At 36.9% G+C, this 24,372-nt stretch overlaps 1 protein-coding gene across 1 annotated transcript in view; it reads right to left on the bottom strand.

Annotated features, from left to right (window-relative positions):
• Positions 1–205: 205 nt before the first annotated feature.
• LOC127863382 (uncharacterized) overlaps positions 206–24,372 on the bottom strand; it is a 70,007-nt gene continuing 45,840 nt past the window's right edge. The window contains exons 21-35 of the mRNA XM_052402893.1: positions 22,956–23,098; positions 22,052–22,143; positions 19,973–20,110; positions 19,000–19,158; positions 18,398–18,518; positions 17,534–17,612; positions 11,599–17,168; positions 11,081–11,287; positions 10,631–10,705; positions 8,136–8,269; positions 7,460–7,695; positions 6,447–6,576; positions 5,350–5,445; positions 4,740–4,807; positions 206–3,989 (exon numbers count right to left, since the gene is read on the bottom strand). Of these exons, the coding sequence (XP_052258853.1) occupies positions 3,884–3,989; positions 4,740–4,807; positions 5,350–5,445; positions 6,447–6,576; positions 7,460–7,695; positions 8,136–8,269; positions 10,631–10,705; positions 11,081–11,287; positions 11,599–17,168; positions 17,534–17,612; positions 18,398–18,518; positions 19,000–19,158; positions 19,973–20,110; positions 22,052–22,143; positions 22,956–23,098 (7,354 nt within the window). The 3' untranslated portion in view covers positions 206–3,883. The remainder of the gene's footprint in view (positions 3,990–4,739; positions 4,808–5,349; positions 5,446–6,446; positions 6,577–7,459; positions 7,696–8,135; positions 8,270–10,630; positions 10,706–11,080; positions 11,288–11,598; positions 17,169–17,533; positions 17,613–18,397; positions 18,519–18,999; positions 19,159–19,972; positions 20,111–22,051; positions 22,144–22,955; positions 23,099–24,372) is intronic.

Here is a 24,372-nt window from a genome sequence, read left to right on the forward strand (position 1 = left end):
AAAAACCTTTTCACTGGCATAACTTTATAGAAATTTGTAAAGAAAGTGCTAAATATCGGACAAATGCCTGCATTGTCGACTTTAAATAGCCATATTTCAATAAATCCTGAATATTAATAAACAGGATCTTTCTAACATAAATGGTAATACCTACTTTGGATACACCAAAATATATATTAATTCAAAAATGCCTTTAAACAATTATATAACTGGATATACTTACCCTACCGAAATTCATCGAAATCTATCGACAACTTCTCCTAGCACATCAAAATTCCCACAGCATATCGGGTTTCCAGGGGTGAATCATTTGAGATATAAATAATCAAAATAATAAATATGTACAGTAACTGTGAAAAGAACTTCAATTCTTGGTAAGGAAATATTTAATATGAGATTTATAATTATATAAATTACTTCCCTTGAAAATAGTTGTCTCTAACAAATCTCTATTTTTAGTAGTAAATAATTAAAAGCCACTACCGTGACTGTAGATTCACCACTCAAAATGTGCAGCTCCATGAGATACACATGCATGCCAAATATATAATGTGGCTATGTTCAATATTGAATATTTATCTCCCTTTAAAGCTTATTACTTCCCTTAAATGTGTATTTTTTACCGTAGACCTTGAAGGATGACCTTGATGTTGACCTTTTACCACAATGTGTTTGTCAGAAACACAATGCCGCCTGTGTGTGTTTCAGAGTTTATTTACAGGTCCTACCGGCCTCTTCACGAGGTTACGGTAGCCCGACCTGTACACACGTACACAATGCCGCCTACTGGGCCTCTTTGATTTATTTAACAAAAATATATAAGTGGGCAGGTCAGATAACTATGTCCATTTAAAGCTTATTACTTCCCTTTACATTGTTTTTTCGTCCCTAGACCTTGAAGGATGATGTTCACCTCGAAATTTTACCACTCAAAATGTGCAGCTCCATGAGATACACATGCATGCAAAATATCAAGTTGCTATCTTCAATATTTAAAAAGTTATGGCCAATGTTAAGGTTTTAGCACGACGCCTACGGCGGGTAGGCGGACGACAGACGGCCGACAACGAGCTGGCTATGACAATAGCTCGGGTTTTCTCCGAAAACAGCCGAGCTAAAAACTGCTGGTGCCACAAATGGACAATATGAGAAAAATGGTAAAACAATATAAACAGACGTTATCATATTTTATATGAAACATAACATATTGTTTATATTTTTTATGGAACTCCTCTCTGATACAAAACAGCCAAAGACTAAAGAAAACAGGTGTATTGACATAGATTAATGGTAAAATACTAATAAGTATTCAAGTAATATTATTACATAACATTCAATGAAAAACATGCAACTTACTCAAGAGATTTAAATGGTGGGACATAATGGAACAAGACTTGTACTAACCAGTATGAAATATGTATAAACACACAGCACATTTGTTTAAAGTATTCATCAAGAACATTCTTACATGTCACAGCAATATACATGTGAAATCTTACATGGGGAATACAATTAACACTCTTATAAAGGAATACATTGTTTCTCTATTTATAACATAAAATACATGTATTTTTCATATAAATAAACAATTATTTACAAAATAGAGTCATATGTTCATGTTTAATTTGTCGTTTATTTTAATTCTATTCCTGAAACAACAAATCACAATTTTAGAGCTTAACAAAATTTGCAATAATGCAAGAACATTAATTTCCTGTGGCCAGGTTGTAACACAAAACTGACTACAAAGTCTTCATCAAAATATTAGTCAATTCCATGGACAAACTTCGATGTCTACACAAACTTACATTAGCTGCCATTTATATCAGTAACCTAATACTGCACAATAAGCTACTGGTCAAAGACCAACAGCCAAAGAGGATAAATAACCGAAGAACACCCATACATTTTTCAAAAAAAATCTACCAAACCTTCCAAATGAGAATACAATTTGATGCAGAAACACATTCCCAAGAATTCTGTCATTTAAAAAAACCCAACTGTTTCTTAAAAGAATTTATAAAAGTAGGTGCAAGCATTCTTGACTTATCATCAGAAAACCATTTGACTATTTCGAGTCACTGTGACCTTGACCTTTGACCTAGTGACCTGAAAATCAATAGTGGTCATCTGCCAGTCATGATCAATGTTCCTATGAAGTTTCATGATCCTAGACGTAAGCATTCTTGAGTTATCATCCGGAAACCATTTTACTGTTTCAAGTCACTGTGACCTTGACCTCTGACCTAGTAACCTGAAAATCAATAGGGGTCATCTGCCAGTCATGATCAATGTACCTATGAAGTTTCATGATCCTAGGCATAAGCATTCTTGAGTTATCATCCGGAAACCATTTAACTGTTTCGAGTCACTGTGACCTTGACCTTTGACCTAGTGACATGAAAATCAATAGGGGTCATCTGCCAGTCATGATCAATGTTCCTATGAAGTTTCATGATCCTAGGCGTAAGCATTCTTGAGTTATCATCAGGAAACCATTTACTATTTCGAGTCACTGTGACCTTGACCTTTGACCTTGTGACCTGAAAATCAATAGGGGTCATCTGCCAGTCATGATCAATGTACCTATGAAGTTTCCTGATCCTAGGCCTAAGCATTCTTGAGTTATCATCCGGAAACCATTTTACTATTTCGAGTCACTGTGACCTTGACCTTTGACCTAGTGACCTGAAAATCAATAGGGGTCATCTGCCAGTCATGATCAATGTACCTATGAAGTTTCATGATCCTAGGCCTAAGCGTTCTTGAGTCATCATCCAGAAACCATCTGGTGGACGGACGGACTGACAGATCGACGGACGGACCGACATGAGCAAAACAATATACCCCCTCTGCCTCGAAGGGGGGCATAAATATAGTCTTTACTAGGTTTTGTTTACATGTGTTATGTTATACAAAGGCTGACATTTTCCATAAATAAATGCTTATGAACAGAAATTCAACATGCGGTAAACCTGTTGTTTCCATGAAGAAAACCAGTAACACCTAATTGCTGTTAATAATTACAAGTCATTTTTAAATCAAATATTTTCATATTTTTATTTAACTAAAAAATGATATTGAATTCACACAGGATTAAGAAATTAAAATCAATTAATGTGCAATCTTGTACATCTGACTTATTTGGAAATATTCCTGTATAATTTATCATATTTATATTGGCAATTTGTAAACAAAAATCGGCTCCTATTTTTGTCTTGCATTGTGCATATATGGAGTAATTAAGTGGCTTCATATCTGGCATCATTGAACACTTGACTCAACGTCATCACATCGGGAAACCTAATGAAATGAAAAAAGAATCACTAACCTTGATTCAGTTGGGAGTTTTATTACATTAAACTGCAAATTAAATTTATCACATAGATTTATGTGAACATCTCCTTCATCCATCGGTCAATGATCAGTGCTTACACACAAATATGCTTGTATCACATATGTGATGTTTATATCAGATATATGACATCTAAATGTTTTATGGATTCTTTCTTATCCCTAGATGCCAATTTTGAAAAACACAAATTGCGCTCTGTGACATTCTTGCCAGAATAGCCACAACCAATCACAATAATTGTGTTAAAGCACAAACCTCAATATTTTTGTACGCCATTCTTTTTTCTGAATCAGCACGTTTTGACTCACAGTACATGTTTATGAGTACACTGATCACTCTATATTATCTGTTTGTAACACATAACTAGTTAATACATGTATGTTGACACACTTCTTGAGACATTGTTATGTGTGTGCATCGTTAGTCCTCCAGAGTAGTGGAGAATATGTTGACACACTAGTTTTGAGACATATTTGGCACTTGCAAATGATAAGTTTGTTCGCAAATTGTGGCGAACATGTTGACACACTAGTTGAGATATTTGCGACACTTTCGTGCGCCACATGTGCAGGGTATTTTCACTTCCTCAATTGGAAACTTGTAGTCATAGGTGAGCTCCTCTCCTCGCAGAATCCTGAAAGGCAGTCAAATAGGTGAATGTGAAAACGGTCATCATCATCTAATGCCTATATTAGAACAGGTACATCAAGCAGGTGAATGTGAAAACGGTCATCATCATCTTATGCCTATATTAGAACATGTACATTTCTCAGTTCACTGTATTTGAAGGCTGTTTGAACTAGATTTGTCATAGACAAAACAGTTGACCCCTGTCAGTTAAATATGGTTGGATTAAGAACAGGATTTCCACACCAACGTGCATACTGTTCAGTATAACCCAACATCCACATACTGAGTTTCATCAAGCTACCTGAAGTAGTTTTAGATATATCCCATGATCCATATTTTAGTTTCCAATCTATTATGTTACCATAGCAACCATAATTTGTGTATAAGGCAAAAAATGAAATAACATGCATACTCATCATATTGTCCACAACAGTTTCACCAACATAGCTAAAACATATTGATTATCATAGAGAATTTGTTGTTCTTGGTTTATATTTGTTTATCACACTGCCGTTAGTTAACACAAATTGTGCATGCACTTTATATATTAAAATAGCAATGACGCCATCAGCCCAGCTCTAATTGAGCAATTATCTTCAGTGTATGTACAAACCTAAACCCAGAATAACATAAACATTACCTAAAATGGTGCATGCATTTTAAAGAACAAAATACACTTATATATTAAACAAGAATTAAGTTTTCATGCTATTATCATGTAAAGGCTAGGTAATCCTACATGAGGAAGACTTACTTGCGCATGGCAAATATGACAATGTGCTTCCTGTTGTCAACTGTGATCACCTTGGAGTAACAGTTTGGCTGTAAACACACAAACACACATACATTTATTGGATGATAGACAATACTGTACTAATGTGACCACGCCTATTCAATCCATCAAATCTTGTTTTTACATTGATAACACTAACTTTATCTATCAACATTTCAACATAAATCAATGTCTGGCCGAAATAGTTAAATTCTAAAATAATTTGCTTTTCAAAACCAAGCTAATATTTTTAATTGATACAAAGTGATGAAATACTGAAAATGCAAATGTTTTTAATTTCTCACTTCACTGAGATAAATAATAGTTCATGGTATCGCAAATATCCTCAATAACTTAAAGCTGCTTTTATTCTCATTTTTCCAATTGCGTGTTCAAGTAGTTTAATTATGACATATTTAAAAAACAAACAAACGATTTTTCTATTTTAATCTTCGCAAAACAGTAGTAACATTTTTATGCTACATATATTAAAGAACAAGTAATAACAAGGAAATCTTATAATAGCTATCACATTCAATATTTTAATCTGTGTTAGTGATGGAGTTTTGTACATATAACATGGTGATCTCACCTCACAGGAGTGGTTGATAAACCTTGCAGCACTGCCCCTCATTGTAGCGTCCACCACATCAAACTCATCTATCCGGAACATGTAGCAGCCAATACCCTGCATACACAAGGCCAGATACTAGACATGATCTCAAAAACGCTAGCTAATCACATTTAAAACATAGATTACTTGAGCCTTGTTTTGAGAAAACTGGGCTTAATGCATGTGCGTAAAGTGTCATCCCAGATTAGCCTGTGCAGTCCGCACAGGCTAATCAGGGACGCACTTTACGCCTTAACTTGATTTTCAGTAAGGAGGGACTTTTTGAATCTAGAAATACCATAAAAGCGGAAAGTGTCATCCCTGATTAGCCTGTGCGGACTGCACAGGATAATCTGGAATGACATTTTAAGCACATGCATTAAGCCCAGTTTTCTCAGAATGCGGCTAACTTAGTTTTTCAGTTGATGCCTGTTATCTCAAGTTACGATTTTAACATATTTTTCCATATACTTTCAACCTTCAGAACTCTTAACACAGACAAATAAGAATTACTCTGATAAATGTTGTTATTATGTCAGCACAGGATAATCAGAGATGACATTTACAGCATTTATGGAATTTTTTGGTTACAAAAAGTTGCTTCGAAACAAAAATTATGTTTCTGATCTGTAAAATAAGTAAGACACTCTGACAGAAGGATGAACAGCCAATGCTTGTTTGAAAATAAAACAAGAGCACCGCATAATGGGTGCCACGCTCGGCTATGGGTGCAGTTTTGAATAAATGAAAGCTTGTCAGAATTCTTTTTTTTCCTTTTTTTTTTAAGGTCACAGTGACCTTGACCTTTGACCTAGTGACCCAAAAATGGGTGTGGCGTGTAGAACTCATCAAAGAGCATCTACATATTAAGTTTCAAAGTTGTAGGTGGAAGCAATTTGATTTTAGAGCCAACGTTCAAAACCTTAACAAAATGTTATAGTTTTAGCACAACACGGACGGCGGATGATGAGCTGGCTATGACAATACCTCGGGTTTTCTCTGAAAACGCAGAGCTAATAAACAAGTCCAGTTCAATTTTCCCGAAAACAAGTAAAATACCAGTTAATTGTACCAACCTTGCTTTCATAATACTTTTCCCTGACGTCGGTCAACGCATTCCGGATAACCTCCCCTGCATACTCAATGATCATCTCCCCTGCATCTATACTGCGCTTGCAGAACAGCCCACGACCATGAATTTTGGACCTGCAAGAATAGGAGTTAAACATAATTGACACAAAATTCACTTTAGAATGCACTTTTGTTAGTTTTTTTTTACAAACTCTTTGCCTTTTCATTTTGGCTCTTATCATACCATTACAATGAACATTTCTTCAAATCTGAACTTAGTTGCAACGATGAATTGACAAATTCATGAAATTCTCTACAACAAAGAAAATAGTTTAATTTTAATTTGCACATAATTCTATAATCTAATTTTCATGTAAGTGCATTTGCAAATTATGTTATTTGCCTGAAAGAACATACAGCCACAAAAAGCTGTCACAAAAATCAATTTGAATGGCATAAATAATGAATTTATAAGGAAATGACACAAAACTTACTGCACATATTTTACGGAGTTTAAGTTGTGCTATGCTGTATATTAAAGTTATGATCATCTATTACATTTTTGAAGAATAATTGTATTTCGCAGACCAAGTTTGTTTAAATCCCTTTAGGTGCACAAATTGTGCAACATATATGACTTTTTGTGGTATTAGGAAATCATATGAATGAAGAAATACAATAATATTTTTATAAGAAATGGTTAGTGTTGAGCATGTAAATGTTTATATCTCTTGTGTATGTATCTCACAGACAAACGTAAATTAGTCAGTGGTGCAGTGAACATGGGGTCCAAATTGATGCCTCCAAATCACCAAGTGTTATTATCTGATTTAAACTGTTTATAGTAAGAGAGCAAAAACAGTCATCCTTAAGGTTCAACAAAACTCCTCATTTGTATCTAGATCAACCAAAGTTGGTAAATATTTGTAAAATAAGTTTAAAATGGAAAGGGAGGACATCAGCTGAAAGGAGGAAAAATCACAGCCATGGAGGCTTATCAAATGCTGCTTGTCCTTACCTGTAGACGCCTACACACTCTTTGGAGAACTCCTTCAGTTTTCTAAACCTCATCGCCATGGGCAGGTCCATGCTAGTGGCCCTTCGCGCAGACTTGAGCGCCATCTCTTCATCGAGCCCGTGCGCATCAAGGCTTGGCATCTGGCGGTACCGAGACATCAGGAAGCTGAACATGTCCCAAGGGTTCCTGCCGGAAAATGGTTCCGTCCTGATGCAGCCGGTGGGGTTCAGAAGTTCCTGTAATAGTTGCCGAGAGCACAGTTACAATCATTTTGGATGTAACAGTAAAGCCAACATTTAGAGAAATTAGGTTTGAAACCCCATTTTTATTATTGTACTGTGTACTCCACCACTCGTTTAAGATTGATGTAAAAGGACATAATGCAATAGCATATTTTTTAGTACATAACAAAATCTCTATACACAACAATATCAGAGCAGTTGCCATAGTGGATATTGTGTCCGCCTAGCAACCAGGAGGTCACATATTTGATCCCCACTGCGAGAGCGTTCTTTAGATCTCCCCCAGAGACACCTATTACTAGTTCTAACAAGTTAACAAACTTGCAAGAGTTTAAACAAACCTTGGATTTCGATGCAATTAAGCTAATATAAAAAGGTTTAAAACTAAAACAATCTAAAAAAGCTGAGAGATATCAGTTTTACAGAACACTCACAATTTCTCTCTCCACAAGCTCGTGTTTGTGGTACTTGAAAGCATAGCGTCGACAGTAGCTGGCCCCGTGCATCTGTTCCACCAGGTAAACCACCTGCGGGTGACTCAACCCAAACATCTGCACGCCAGATAGACCTGCAATAAGGGAAACATGACAGACCTGCATTAAGGGCAACAGGACAGACCTGCATTAAGGGCAATAGGACAGACCTGCAATATTGGCAACATGACAGACCTGCAATATGGATAACATGACAGACCTGCAATATGGGCAACACAAAAGACCTGCAATAGGGGCAACACAAAAGACCTGCAATAAGGGCAACACAAAAGACCTGCAATACGGGCAACACAATATAACTGCAAAAGGGGCAACACAAAAGACCTGCAATAGGGGCAACACAAAAGACCTGCAATAAGGGCAACACAAAAGACCTGCAATACGGGCAACACAATATAACTGCAATATAGGCAACACCATAGACCTGCAATACGGGCAACACAATATAACTGCAATAGGGGCAACACAATAGACCTGCAATAGAGGCAACATGATAGACCTGCAATATGGGCTACACAATAGACCTGCAATACAGGCAATACAATATACTTGCAATAGGGGCAACACAATAGACCTGCAATAGGGGCAACATGATAGACCTGCAATTGGGGCAACACGATAGACTGTAATAGGAGCAACACGAAAGACCTGCAAATAGGGGCAACACGATAAACCTGTAAATAGGGACAACACGTTAGACCTGCAATATGAGCAACACAATATACTTGCAATAGGGGCAACACAATAGACCTGCAATAGGGGCAACATGATAGACCTCCAATATAGGCAACACAATATACGTGCAATAGGGACAACACAATAGACCTGCAATACGGGCAACAAAATAGACCTGCAATAGGGGCAACACAACAGACCTACAATAGGGGAAACATGATAGACCTGCAATAGAAGCAACACGATACACCACTAAAAGGGGCAACACAATAGACCTGCAATAAGGGAAACAGATCTTTATACCTGCAATAGGGTCAACAGATCTATAGACCTGCAGTAGGGGCAACAGATCTAGACCTGCAATAGGGGCAACACGATAGACCTGCAATAGGGGCAACGCGATGGACCTGCAATAGGGGAAACAAATTTATAGACCTGCAATAGTGACAACAGATCTAGACCTGCAATAGGGGCAACAAGATGGACCAACAAAAGGGGCAACACAATAGACCTACGATAGGGGAAACAGATTTATAGACCTGCAATAGTGGCAACAGATTTATAGACCTGCAATAGTGACAACAGATCTAGACCTGCAATAGGGGCAACACGATGGACCAACAAAAGGGGCAACACAATAGACCTGCAATATGGGTAACAGATTTATAGACCTGCAATAGTGGCAACAGATCTATAGACCTGCAATAGTTTAAATAGATCTGGGCCGGTATTCACAAAGCTGCTTCGGAAAATTTTATTCAAGTTGTACTGAAGGGGAAATTTCAAATCAACGTTTGTTCAAGAAATTCTGCTCAATTGTTGTGTTTGTAGTTTGGGTTAAAAGCTGAACAAGCGCAATTAAGGTTTCAGTTGTAGTTCAGATATGTGCAGAACATACATATTGAGAGACTAAGGTTATGTAATATACGCCATATTTGTATAAGAAATTGACATCACATTAACATTCTCATTAAAAATCTGTCTTTACTAGAAAGGTTATTATAAAGTTGAAAATGTTGCCAAGATACTGAATTCATTTGAGCAAATGATCTGTTGGAAATACTTACCATGGTGGTTTTACTTTATACGAAGGGTGTATTGTTTTCTTTTGGGGGCAGAATCGTTATTCTTCATAGCCTGGGAATATACTTATCTGGATAAGATTAGTTTTAGGGTAAAACTCTGTCAGCTTTTTACAGTTTTTCAAGGAGGGTAACACCTTATAAAGGCCTTTACAATAGCAGGCAACAAGATGAATAAACACTTCATAGCAAGGCGAAACCCTTCTGGATAAGGACTAAGGTGAAGACCTTCTGGATAAGGACTAAGGTGAAGACCTGGATAAGGACTAAGGTGAATTCCAAAAGTAGGTGAATGTCAAGGTCAAAATAAGGTCAGTTGATGCGGGTGTGTTGAAAGTGATCATAGATGCCATTTATGTGGGTGTGTTGAAAGTGATCATAGATGCCATTGATGTGGGTGTGTTGAAAGTGATCATAGATGTCATTTATGCAAGTATCAAAGCATTGTAGGATGTAATATTGATGCCATACTGAATATTTCACTATGGGCTAATCAATTAATGATACAGTGAAAAACAAACAGACAGACAGGCCAATTGCCCAAGGAATCAGTAGATAGCATACAAAGCTCTGCTACCATTAAATGCACATCTTTTGACACTGCCTTATACAAGACACAGTTCCAAAGTCCTGCCTAATGAATAACCAACATTCTAGGCAAGCAGAAAAGGAACTAACCTGCATATGATAGGTGTTTTTGTCGGCTTGCTGTTCTTGCATCCTGAAGTTTCTCTGTCACTTGTTTCCATGCACCTTAAATATGGAAATTCAAACTTGTGCTTAACAATATTATTTTTTCAGAACTTATGATACTGGAGGTTAACACTGTGTTACCGATACTGTTTAGCTATTAATTTGAAATTAACTGAACAGATTTGTATATGCACTAAACAAAACTATTAAAAACTTAAATGACAGACGGGTCAATTCATATTGCATTTGTACAAAATCCTGAACTTACTAATTATTATTCATTTGAAAATTATTTCAAACATTTTCATGCTTTTGGCATAAGTCACTTCTCTGAACCCTAAAAGGTAATCAATCTTGTCTTCACACATTTTTGGGGGATGTTTGCAAAAACACAACAACAAAACAACTATTTCATCAAAGTAAGTCCTTTCTCACCATCCATGGTGTCAGCTCGGCAGGTGAAGCCGTCATCGCTTGCAATCTCAAACTCCAGGTGTCCCAGATTGTGACCCTCGACCCCAGCATAGTCTGGCGACCTTTCATCCTCAAGGACAGACAAGGGTACATCCCTTACCTCCTCCTCCATCGCCGCCACTGGCAACGTGGTTGACTCCTTCTGACTGTGCATAACTGTGGGCTTGCCTGCAAGGAAGGGATATATGTTCAGATTACCGGAATGTTTTTCACTGTCAGGTAACTTATTAAATGCCTACACATTTTTCACACTGAAAGTATCATAACATTAGGATTTCTAACATGTGGTCTCCTGTTGACAGATCATCACTGTCTGCTTGCCTGCAAGGCTGATATTTTTTCATATAACCTTTGCTTGTTTCACTTTAAGGTAACGTATTAAATGATTAAACATATATCTAACTGTAAGTATCATGGTAGAATCAGACACAAAAATTGATAAGTAGAAATCAAGCAGAAAATGCAAAAAGTTTACTTACTACCATAATGTGGGGCAGAAATTCTAGAGTTGCCATCTGGTAATGTTGATTCTGCCATCTTTTTCCTTTTCTTGTATTTCCTCTTTAGTCTGGTCGGGGATTTAAGTAAATTCTGGTCCACATATTTTCGTTTTAATTTCAGCATTTCCAGTTTATTTGGCCAGGACATGCGTTGATTGCTGGCTGACAATGTTGTAGCTACAGGTGTGTCAATGGCCGTATTGTGATCTTTAACAGTAATCACTGGAGTTCCATTGCTGTCAAGGACCTTTGCAACATTCACAAAAGATTTTCTTTTCAATTCTTTACTTGTGTAGGTTTTTCTTGTTGACAGAGATCGTCTTTTAGATAACAGACTTTTAATTTTGTCGTACATTTTCACAGACCCAGACTGAGTTCTGTTGTAGGAATGAAGATTTCCATGCACACTGCTGTGAGAGGAAACAGATTGCGGTAAATTTGTATGCTGACTTAAAGATACTGTAGATATCGGTGAGGCACTAAAAGGTTTTGACATGATATTCTGCAACACAGTTGGCAACAATGAAGCATTAGTAACAGTAGTTACTGTGGACAATGATTGGTCAGCTGAAGACATATAAGGGGTCATTTGTCCATTTCCACTGTTGACCACTGTTGCAAAACTAAATGGAACGTGTCCAGGTCTGAATGCATTACTCTGATTTAGAACTGGAGAGGGCTGATTTATCACTTGCTGTGTGGATATGCTGGATATTGGAACACTGATGTAGCCCATGTTTAAAACTGGAATAGGAGATATGGCTGCTTGTAGGGTTGAATTCTGAGTTTGCATGCCACACTGGTTGAAAATTTGCACATTAGAAACTGCAATGGTGTTCAAACCAGTCTGAAACAGACCTGGCTGAACACTTGCAAAACCAGTCTGAATATTGGTCAATCCTGTTGAATACGTTGGAAAGCCACTGCCCTGAAAATCTAAAGCACCGTTGAAGTGCTGACTCATGATGGGATATTGCTGTTGAAGTGGAGAAAGAATAGAATAACTAGGAGGACTCTGCTGAATGTTATTCAATGGTGGAGAACCAAATTGTTGCTGAAACTGGAGAGTATTCTGAATGGTCTGGTCTGCTATGGGAGCAGTACATTGGATGGTGTTCTTGATATCATCGAGTATGTAGTTTGCTTTCGAAGGAGAGATAAGTATACCACCTATATACTCCGCAGCCATAATCGGGGTTGAACTGTCACCCCTAACAAAAACAGGTACTGTATTACTAGTGGTTGAGGCCACTTTTGCTTGTCTATTCTGCTCTATTAGTTTTTGAATATTTTCAACAACAAATTTCGCCTGTGTCTTCACATCTGATTGGTTTAAAGTAGAAAAAGTAATATTGTTCATTAACTGGTTATTAGATGCCTGCTGTTGATTTGTTAAGCCCATCTGTTTTGGACTTGACATATTTTGTCCCAAAAATGATGGAACTTGCTTATTGACATCAGCAGCTTTACTTACGTCAGTAGCTGGACCAGTCAAACCAGTTTCCTTACTGCTAGTGCCACTGTTGTTAGTCTTTATATTTGACTGCAAAGGCAGTTCTTTGTCAAAAGGTTTTCCTATATAGCCGTTCTCAGTTTTTTGCCACAAAAAGTTCTTATTTAATTTAGGATTTCTGATAACCACTTTGTGTCCCTCTTTTAACAACTTCAAAACAGCTGCTGGTAAACTTTGATTTGAAGGAGAAATGGTCTTCATTTCCCGAGGATTGGGTGAAACTGAAGTCAGATCAGTATTGGCCTCAAAACTTGTGTTTCGGGCATCTGTTTGAGCAACATGATTCATTTCTTGATCTGGTTGTACTGGTATTTTATCAGTGTCAGAGATCTGCATTGCATCATCAGAATCACTGTCTTTGGTCCTTAATTCCTCAGTCTCACTTTCATGTTCACAGCCAGAGTTACATGTATGTTTCCCATCTCCTGTGCCGGACTGACTTTTCTCTGAAACCTTCAAATCTTTCTTTGACCCATTGGAATCAGTAGATTTTGAAAAAGAAATGTCAGATTCAATGATCGTTTCACCTTTGTTATCAGTATCATTTTCCATACCAGAGAATGTTGAGATAGCTTGAGTGTTAATTTCACTGCTTGTATTGTTTACTCTGACAAATTCAGAGCTGCCCACATCATCCATTTTAGCATCAACATTACATTTCACATCAGCTTGACCATCTGCATTTTTTGGATTTGCAGAGGTATGTTTCTTAGGCCTTCCTCTTTTCTTCGGTCTTTCTCCTATAGAATCATTAACTGCAAGTTCTTTAGATGATTCCTCTAATGTATTCAATACATCCTCAGAATCACAAGCACTCAATTCTTTAACAGTTCTCCTTTTTGTTTGAGGCGAATGCACCTCAATGTCAATATTACTTGTACCAGACTCGGTACTATTCTTCGATAAATGACGTTTCCTATTGACAAGATTTGCAAGAACTACATGTTCTGACTCACACTCCACTTTGATTTGTTCAGATTCCAAGCTATGAGATTCTTGAGATTTACTTCTTGTCATTCTTCTGTCAACTGCTTTGTCTTTTACCTTGCGGTCTCTTTCAGTTTTAACCATACACTGACCACCTTCTTTTTCATTGTTTGTTTTAACTGAATCATTAGCTTCTTCAGCAATGACTTTAGCTGATCTTCTAGTATTCATTATTTTCTCCTTGGAGGTGTAATTCATATCTGACTCGCTCAATGAGCTTTGATCAGCATCCTTACTTCTTTCATGTGAACTGAAATTTTTATTTAGAGATGGTCTACCTCTTCGTTTAGGTGCATTACTTTCCTGCTTCACTCTCTGTTCTTCCACTTCATGTGCAACTCGTTGGCAAACTGTGCTTTGTCTCAGAGATGTCCTGGACTTTGGATTTTCAATTGTTTCCTCAACTGTTTGTGGATCCTCATCTAAAGTAGTCTTAATTTGTTTGCTATTTCTTCTGTTAGATCGAGTCACTCTTCCATTAGTTTTTTTAGTGTTAACTTCATGACCATTTTCACTTTCCTCCTCATCATCATCATCATCACTTGAGCTTACACAAAAGTTACAATTTTCAACATGAACCTGGTAGCTAGACTCAGTTCGATACTCACGTTTACAATTATTACATTTGAATGGTCCCTTTTCTTCGGGACAACTCTTTGCAATGCTTTCTTCTTTTATTTTCTTGGCAATAGGATCTAAAACTGGCAGTTCTGTATTTGCCACTTGTTCATTTTCTGACCCCCTGACTGCTTTAGGACACGAAGAATTTATTGTTTGCTTGTTTTCCAACTTGGATATCTCTGTGACTTCAACATTACCTTCCATTCTTACATTTTTGTCTCCATCAACTTCATCATTATTTTGTAAACCTGTTATATCACTGATGCCCATGCTTTTTTCAAATGTGTTTTCATGCTTTCTAATTCCACTTACAATGTCTAATTCAGACTTATCAGCGTTATTATTTGGAACAGTAAATGTATTACTTTCATCTTCTGCCAAAATAACTGCAGTGGAATTCCCATGGGTACTTATCCCAAGAATAGAATCAGTGATGTCCAATACATCACTATCAGAATCAGAGACCGGATCAACAACAAGTACTTCAACATCATCATCAGAATCGTCTACAATTGTGCTTAGATGCTGCTCCTCTTCATTTCCACCAATACTAAATACTACTTTAGTTTCTTCATCTGGAGCATTAAGCTCTAATGTGTTATTGGACAGAGAATCAGGCCCAGATTCCAAAGAACTTGAACTACTGTTTCTCACAGTTTGGGTTATACTAACAGGTAATAACTTTCTTTGGATTGTTTCTCTACCCAACAAGTTTCTCTCCTGAATAACTCCAGGATGTTTATCTGTAAGTGGGTTATAAGAGGCAGCCATTTCTGGTATGAAAGGACTTGAAGTCTTTCTACTTAGTTCACCATCAAACACCTTGGTATCCTTTTCAGAAGTTTCATCAATATCTAAATCATCACACCCAGACCTATTGTCTCCATATTGAATGTCTTGGTCAGTTTGTTCAACGATGTTGCTCAGCCCTTTGTTTATCAACTCCTCAGCTATTTTCAGAGCATCCTCTTCACTCAAACTTTCCCCACTTTCTGTCATGACAACAATGGTTTCTGAATACTCTGCCTCATCGACTGGATTTTCAGAGACAACGCTAACAGTACTAGTAAACATTTCACTGGCTTCAGAAGCGTCTGCTAAATTGTTTAACTTTACTTCTAGAACATCATCTTCTGCATAACTGTCAAAATTTGTGTCTGACGATTTTGAGTCTACTCCTAAACAAGAGCTGCCATTAATTTCCGAACAAGATTTTACACTAAAATCCATACTTTTATTTTGTATGTTTTCTAAACTCTGTCCAGCGTTTTTACTTTCCATAATAGTAACACTGTTTGATTTTCCAGCAACAGGTGAAGAGAAGCCAACAGGTTTTGGTGTTGGAGATACAGGATCAGACACTGATCTTTCTCGAGTCAAACATCTTATGTTGTTATCATTTAATGGCTCTAAAATACTTGGTCCTTTTACAATAGTATCACAGGTTGACTTATTGTCCATGGAGGCAGAACGAGTCCTTGGAAACATAGCAAATTTAGGAGAAAACGGAGCATTGGGTAGGTCCATCAATTTAGATGTGAAGGCAGTAGTTGGGGAATTTCTATCCACTGACTGAGCTTTTGAAAATCTTCCTGAGGCTATAGGTGAAAAGGGCTGAGATACAGAGGGGGGCACAATCCTTTCAATTGACGGAGATCTGGAATCGCGCCCATTAGCTGTTCGTTTACTGCTGCGAGCTGCTGCATTATTGAGCCTATCAGCTATTTTAATCAGACATAGATCATCAACTGCACTTTTTTCATGGCCTTGACTTGATACATCTGCATTATTATTTACTGGTGGTTGGTAAAGGCTTGGGTCTTTGATATTCAATAGTTTTAATGTCTTTGGGGAGAGGAAACTCAGATTTGGTGCATGTTTATGTTCAGTACACTTGTGTGAATTACTTCTTGGCCATGATACGCTGAGCTTATCTGGATCCGTCTGAGGTGACGATCTAGATTGCAAACCACCAATACTTGCTCTTCTTTGTTTAAGTGTGTCAGTAGATGGTACTATATTGGAAAACTGACTGATATTACATCCCTGTACATTTGACTGCGCAGTATTATTCCACGTTGTATCACATGTAAAATTCAGACTCTCTTCAGCAGACAATGTTCCACTCGGATCTGAGACAGTTCCCTCTGTAAGTCGGGAAACATCAACAAATGGGTCCTCAGATTCATCTAGCTCTATTATGGAAGCTTTCCTTCGACTGAGAGATTGGTGCAAATTAATTCCCAGACTTGACAAGTCAAGACTCTCCAAAGGCACAAAGTCTGGATGTGTCATGTCATGAACAATTCTTATGTCTTTGATAGAAACTGTGGGGGACTTGAGGGTTTCAGGCCGCACTTCAACAATGCGACAGGTATAAACACATCGCCGTCTTGGATCTTTTGTGCTCCAGTAAATCCTGGTGGCTCTGAAAGACAAGTTAATAATGACATGTTTTTATATATATTTTAACATGGACTACCAACAAAATATACAGTAAACTTTTATCGTACTTTTCTTTTTTTTAATGTTCATCTTGGTAAAAATTAGTAAGAAAATAACTATTACAGAAACAATAAATTACTGCCTTTTTAAAAGTAAGTCTGCTAATTTTAATCATATTAGTTTGTAATCATTACTTTATTTTCAGTTTATATTTTGCTAGAAATGTGTAAGAGTCAGTACACAATCACTTTATACAAATGAAAAAAATAAATGCAAATACAAAATTCTAATGAGTGAATGACCATACTTGCGTCCCACACATATATTACATGTACTAGCAGGACTTACAGGAAATCCACAGGCTGGAGATACTTGGGTTTGTCCGAGAGATCAGTTAGACGTCCTAGACTTTCCACACAGCAAGAACCTGAAAATGTTGACAGATTTAAATTTTAGTTATCTCACAGGTTACAATATCTTTTTGTTCAATAACTTTATATTAAAAAAAATGATTTTAATGCCAAATTAAAACAAACCTTGTGTTTAATGTGGCATTAGAAAACATTGACAAATGAAAGTGATTAAATAAAATCTTATTTTCCCCTCAACTAAAACGTTCATATCATGAATGCTATCCTTTTGTATAAACTCGTAAACCTTGGTCTTAAAAATGTATAGACCCTAATCCAGTTGCTCAAAACTCTTGCGAAGTTTGAAATACTATTAAATCATGGTCATGTCATTTCTAATATCAACATGGCCTGCATTTTCTCCCACACAGTCAAGTGGAGGCCTCTGTCAATGCTTCTACCAAACATGACCTTTGTCAAGCGATAATGGACCTTATTCCATATGCCGCCAGCATAGCTCCAGACCAGCCTGCGTATCCGCACAGTCTGGTCAGGATATTTCCTGTCTGCTGTAAAGTCTCGTTCGATTGCGTGGTGTAATTAGCTGATGCCTGACCAGACTGCATGAATGTGCAGCATGTCAACAGAAATGCTTCCAGCTAATAACATATGACCAATTTAAGCATGACACGGCTCATAAAAATATACCAATCATAGCAGGGCAAGTTGCGACAAACTTGAACTCTTCAATGCTAAGAGACACAATAACAGCAAGTTGGCCAACACGCATACAGCTTACTTTCAGCAAAAACTTGGAAGGAGATTTTCATGCAAATTTTAATATTTAATGGTGAAAACCTACCAACGAGAACATTTACATCTGCTACATTAAGTCCCTTGGCCCATCGCTTCTTAGTACTGCGGATATTATTGTCCTCTGCATACACTCGGCGAAGGACATTGAACATGTCATCTTTTAACACCTAAGAAGTCAAAAGAAGAAACAAATGGTAAACAAGGTATACCAAGGTTTGATATCCTGCACACAAACAACTAAAGTTTGTCACAAAAAAGGCTTATAGCCTTATGCTTTGTTATCGTCACCATGAATCATTGCAAAACTTGTGAATATATTAAATTAATATCTAAATTGTAATGTTTACTCCTTTACAATGACCAAACTTAAAGACAAAAGCTTCATGTTGATATATTGAATTAATTACCTTATTTTAATGGCACATAACTCTGCAACAAAAAGTGTCCACATGTTCCCATTTCCAACCCACCTCTCCATCCTAATGTACCCTTTCCGCACCCATCTCTATGCCACATGTACCCTTTCCCAACCAACCTCTCCCATTCCCAACCCATCTCTCCCGTTCCCCACCCAACTCTCCCTTTCCACACCCACCTCTCTCATTCCCAACCCACCTCTCTGTCCACTTGTACTATTTACCCACTCACCTCTCCATCAACATGGGCGAGGTGTTGTTGACAGAAGACCTTTTTGTCCTCCTGCAGAAGGCAGCCTGAGCGTCGGGCGCACATGAAGTGGTAGTTGGACTTGCAGCCTTTCGTGTTGCAGCCCACAGTTGCCCCGTATTTGTCACACACATCACACCGCTTGAACATATAACAAAATGATTTGAGCCTCTCTCTGGGAAAACAGGGTTTAATGCCTGTGCCTGAAGTGTTGTCCCAGATTAGCCGGGACAACACTTTCCGCTAAAACTAGATTTTCATTTACAAGACACATCCTTTAAATAAAAATTCTGTGAAAGAGGAAAGTGTTGTCCGTGATAAGCCTGTGTGGACAGCAAAGGCTAATCTGGGACAACACTTGAGGCACAGACATTAAACCCCGAAAGCGATGCTTAGTTATGAATTTCTAAATTTAAAAAAACACTAATCAAAGGGAGCAAACCAATAAGACTCAATTCAAATCAATTCAGAATCACATGCAATAACAATTGTGATTTAATATAAACTACCATTGATGCATAAATTGGTCAGCATTGTGTGTACCTAAAGATCAGGGTTTCCAAAGTCTAGCCAAACCAGGATAATTCTGGTGGGTCATAACCGGACAAAAAACTCCCAAATTCAAAACCCTGAAGTTAAATTCACTGTTTGCAAGTTTTGTTGTTTCCTATATAAAGTGTTTGTAATATTAAAACTGGACTTTTGTCACAATCATAAATCCAGCACTGTTTTAACAGCAAAGTTCACGGGACTCAAACATAACCTTTTTTACCATACGCAACCATGTTTAACGCACCCCTGATTTTTTTACGACAGAAAAAGTTCCATTAAAAAGCTCAGTTTATGCTTTTTGATCAACAATAAGACAGAGTTACTTTTACAAATCCCATTGCTCCGAGGTTATTATTATGGTTCAATGTTTTATTTACACATATTATAAAACCCAAATGCCTACCAGTTGTTTCCCCCTTGAGAAGGCCTCAGCAAGGTTCATCAGAGCCCCGTCAGCATCCTCATAAACCTCTGCAGACCAGAGGGCGCAATTGATGTGGCACCAGTCGTCTTGACCGCAGTACAACAACCGTCCAGCCTCCTGTACCATTACATACCATAATATAACGATACTGGGATATTTAACCATCATACCGCAGTACAACCACTTTACAGCGCCCTGAACCATTGCATACCACAATAAAACACTGCTGTGAGAGTAAACGATTAATCAAAGGATGCCGTGTCCTTTACTTATCAACACATTTTCCATTTATAAACAAGAGATGTGTTTGTCAGAAACACAATGCCCCCTTATGCGCCACTTTGATTTGTTTGGACCTTTGACCTTGAAGGATGACCTTTACCTTGACCTTTCACAGCATTTTTTTCCCTTCTTTAACTAGTACATGGGAACGGTACATTTCCCAAAGCCTACCGGAGGCTTCCCACTTTCCCAATCTCCATATCTTCCGTTCCAACGATCCTAAGTGCCGTTCCCAATGGCCAGTGCCTTTAATTTTCGCTGGAAATATTTTTTATGAAATCGTTCATTTTTGGCCATTTATTTTCGCCGGACATCATTGCGTAGAAAGTAAACAAAACTTTTCAAAGGGATGCTACTCTAACCGTTGTGTAAAATGTGACTGGATTACATAACCGCAACGAGTGAGCGATTTTTTCCCGTGAAAGAATTCCATCGCAAAGACCAGTCTTCCTTACATCAATAAATTTTCTCAACACTAATTGTTGTTGACATTAAAGAAAAACGTAACCGTATTGAGTTAAATGGTCATATTACTTACGATCAATCTATAGTTTTTTAAGTGTCAAATCTTGACAGAAACTATTCGGATACGGATGTAAACAAATAAAAGTTTAACATAAAATTAAAAATAATGAGACATGTTGTAAAATACTATAGTTATTTACAACATAAACATCAGTATTTTATGGAAGATGATCTTAATATCTTATTTGATGATTTGAAAAAAAAAATCAAAACATAACATAAGACTAACCTTTGAAAATAGTTGTTTAAGCATTCTACTCTAAAAACTCATTTTGGTTATGTGTGGCTATTCTCACTGTCTATTGTTGAAAGATTTCAAACCAGTCCAAGTTCAGTTGTTTTGTTTTTTAAGTTTTTAACGTTACTCACATAAGACATTGCAGGGCTTGTGAGACTTTTAAGGGCTTAAACAAAATTATTTATATTATTTTTATGCAACCTCAGTGATTATGCTAATCACTAGATTTTTTTTCCATTGACAGGCACATTCCTACTGAAGTGGCAATAAAACAATTTTCACATGACATGATATGATTGTAAAAATATCATCACTAGTAGTTTTTCTGTTATAACCTAGAGCTTAAAATGCTTTGTGATGCAGAATATAGCCCCTACTGATAGCTAAGATGCATTTTAAAGATTCCCAATTCATAAATTTTGCGACTCGAATTTTTCCCAATTCATTGATTTCACGCCACGTTTTTTTTCCAATTTTAAGATTTCACGACTTGAAAAATTCCCAATTGTAGGGGTACAAGTACCTTTCCCCTTTGGGGAAAAAAACCCGCTGCCTTTCACCACTCAAAATGTGCAGCTCCATGAGATACACATGCATGCCAAATATCAAGTTGCTAAGTTCAATATTTCAAAAGTTATCGCAAAACTTAAACCAAGGTTAAAGTTTTGGGACACACACAATGAATGAATGACAGACAGACAGGCCAAAAACAATATGCCCCCGATCTTTCGATCCGAGGGCATAAAAAAATGTTGTGGTCATAAAACCTATACTAAATTTCCATCAACATCTTTAAGCTATCACTGCATAAAGTTTAATAACATAGTTCCAATTTTTATATACAAATTATAATACAAAAATCCATTATTCTGATTAGAAATTTTAATAGCATAGTTTTGCTAAGACAGCCGTTTGTGATTCGTCCTTTAAAATTGTTAACTGCCTGCAAATATGACCCCATAGCCGGTGGTCCCTTTACAGAACATACAGGGCCTCTCAAAGACTACACTTACATTTCCCCTTTGGTCACCAAATGTCTGACAGAACATACACGGTCTCTCATCCTCCCCTTCAAACAGCTGTCCTAAGTCCAGATCTTCATCATCTGCCAAAAACAAGCAAGTAAAAACATAATTGCAAAGGCATAAACAACAACAGTTGTCTTGGATTTCAAGCTATAGCCGAACAAATATCAAAGACAGAATGACAACCTCCAATTGTTCCTGAAAAACAGTTCTAATAATGAACTTAAGTGCTTAATGGTGCAGTGTTCTACAATAATGGTGGTCGGCTGGACTGTTGCCATCAAAATTTAAAAAACTGCTGCTGTGAAAAGAAGCTGGTCCATCAATCTTATTACTTGTGGATACCACTCAAGTTAAGGTCAAAATCTGGACATTTCATTACAACTGCCCATTCATTTGACCTAGTGAAATTATGACCAAAAGACAATATTTCCATTCATTTCATTATGCACAATAAACACAAACAACATTCATTTTCAAAACCAAATCTGGCACATAATGATGATAAATCTGTTTTAGAATTTTATAAACACAAACATTTTTAATTTTTCAGAGGTAAACATGTAAATCCTGTCATTAATAAATAGTGGGATATGCCTCTATTTGACATCCAATCAAGACTGAGGTGTTCCTATTGAACATGTGTAAAGCACTTAATTATAATGACACATCAAGAAGTAAATTTTTACTTAGGTTGAATACAACATGCACAATCTTCTGAACATCTGGTGAAAGAGAAAGTAAATTTCTGTCTGGTTTATTAGGTTTACCAAGCCTTTAATTTTTAAATAAATTCAATTTTATAAAGTAAAGAACTATATGTTCAGAAAAAGGCATTGAAAAGGAGAAAATAAGCCGAAATTAGAATAAATTGCACCCCTGTTCTCCTTACATGGGATATATCTTTTCACAGGAGTTGCGTTGAATTTCTTGTACGGGGAGGGTTGGGGTGACCGTGGTGGCTCTACCCTCTCTATCCACTGAGCATAGGTGTGGTCCGTGCTGGGTGGCAGGGTGGCGTCCGGCAACATGCCCCTGCAACACAACACATTCGAATCCTCTGACTGAAAGCATTTACAGGTGCCTCGCAAATTTTATGCATACATTACTTTCTTTTCCTTGATTATTTAATTGATTATATTTGAGTACCTGGAAATAAAAATTTGAAGCACAAGACGTCTAAGAAAATCATATCAGCATAGGACCAAACATGGCACATACATACAGGTATGTTAAAAACACATGCAAATTTGTCATTGAGGATTATACAGGAATCACCCTTGTAAATACCATTTCAAAAATATTTTCATTATGTCTTAGGTACAGAATCAACTGCTGGTGTGGAGAAGAAAATATTTACTTTTTATAATGTTCATCAATTATATTAAAGACTGCATTTATATTCAAAATTTTACAAATGATTTGCATATCTTGATTGAATATGTAAATTCTAGATTCCAAATGAGCAAATTTCAATTAAGTTGCAATTGTCTTAAAAAAGACGTTGGTTGATATAATCAGTGATTTTCTTTGCTCAAATTTACAGCCGATTTTCGGCTGCTTCCCAATCGCAAAAATACACGTTTTTTCCCAAAAATCTGACCAAAATTTCCCAAAAAAAGCCCAACTTCCAAAAAAAAAAAACATTTTTTTTTTTTTTTTTTTTTTTTTTAGAAAGAAGTCTCATATAACTTAATTATGATTTTTTAAATCTAGGTCTCAACTTTATTTTTTAAACATCTTACAAAATATATAACTTGAATTTAGTCATTTTTGTCCATAAATCATTCCCAAACTTGCCACTTTTATTGATTAAAAAAATCTCAATTTGACCAGACTCCTTTTCTAGAAAACTCCCTGAACATGCACTTAAAAACAATACCACTTCTGTTACTTATAATGCTATTTATAATGCTTAATTTTTCCCAATTTAATGGTTTATCGCGCTATTTTTCCCAATTTCAGGGTTTATCGCGCTAATTTCCCCAATTCAAATGGCACAGGCTGTAACAAATTAAAGCAAAAAAATCACTGATAATACAATATCCAGAGAAGAGGCATATGCGTTCTTGAGTTATCATCCGAAAATCATTTTACTATTTCGGGTCACCGTGACCTTGACCTTTGACTGTGTGACCTGAAAATCAATAGGGGTCGTCTTCGAGCCATGATCAATCTACCTATAAAGTTTCATGATCCTAGGCATATGCGTTCTTGAGTTATCATCCCAAAATCATTTTACTATTTCGGGTCACCGTGACCTTGACCTTTGACCTAGTGGCCTCAAAATCAATAGGGGTCATCTGCAA

The sequence above is a fragment of the Dreissena polymorpha genome, unplaced genomic scaffold (genome assembly GCF_020536995.1).
Source record: "Dreissena polymorpha isolate Duluth1 unplaced genomic scaffold, UMN_Dpol_1.0 chrUn006, whole genome shotgun sequence".
Lineage (NCBI taxonomy): Eukaryota > Metazoa > Mollusca > Bivalvia > Myida > Dreissenidae > Dreissena > Dreissena polymorpha.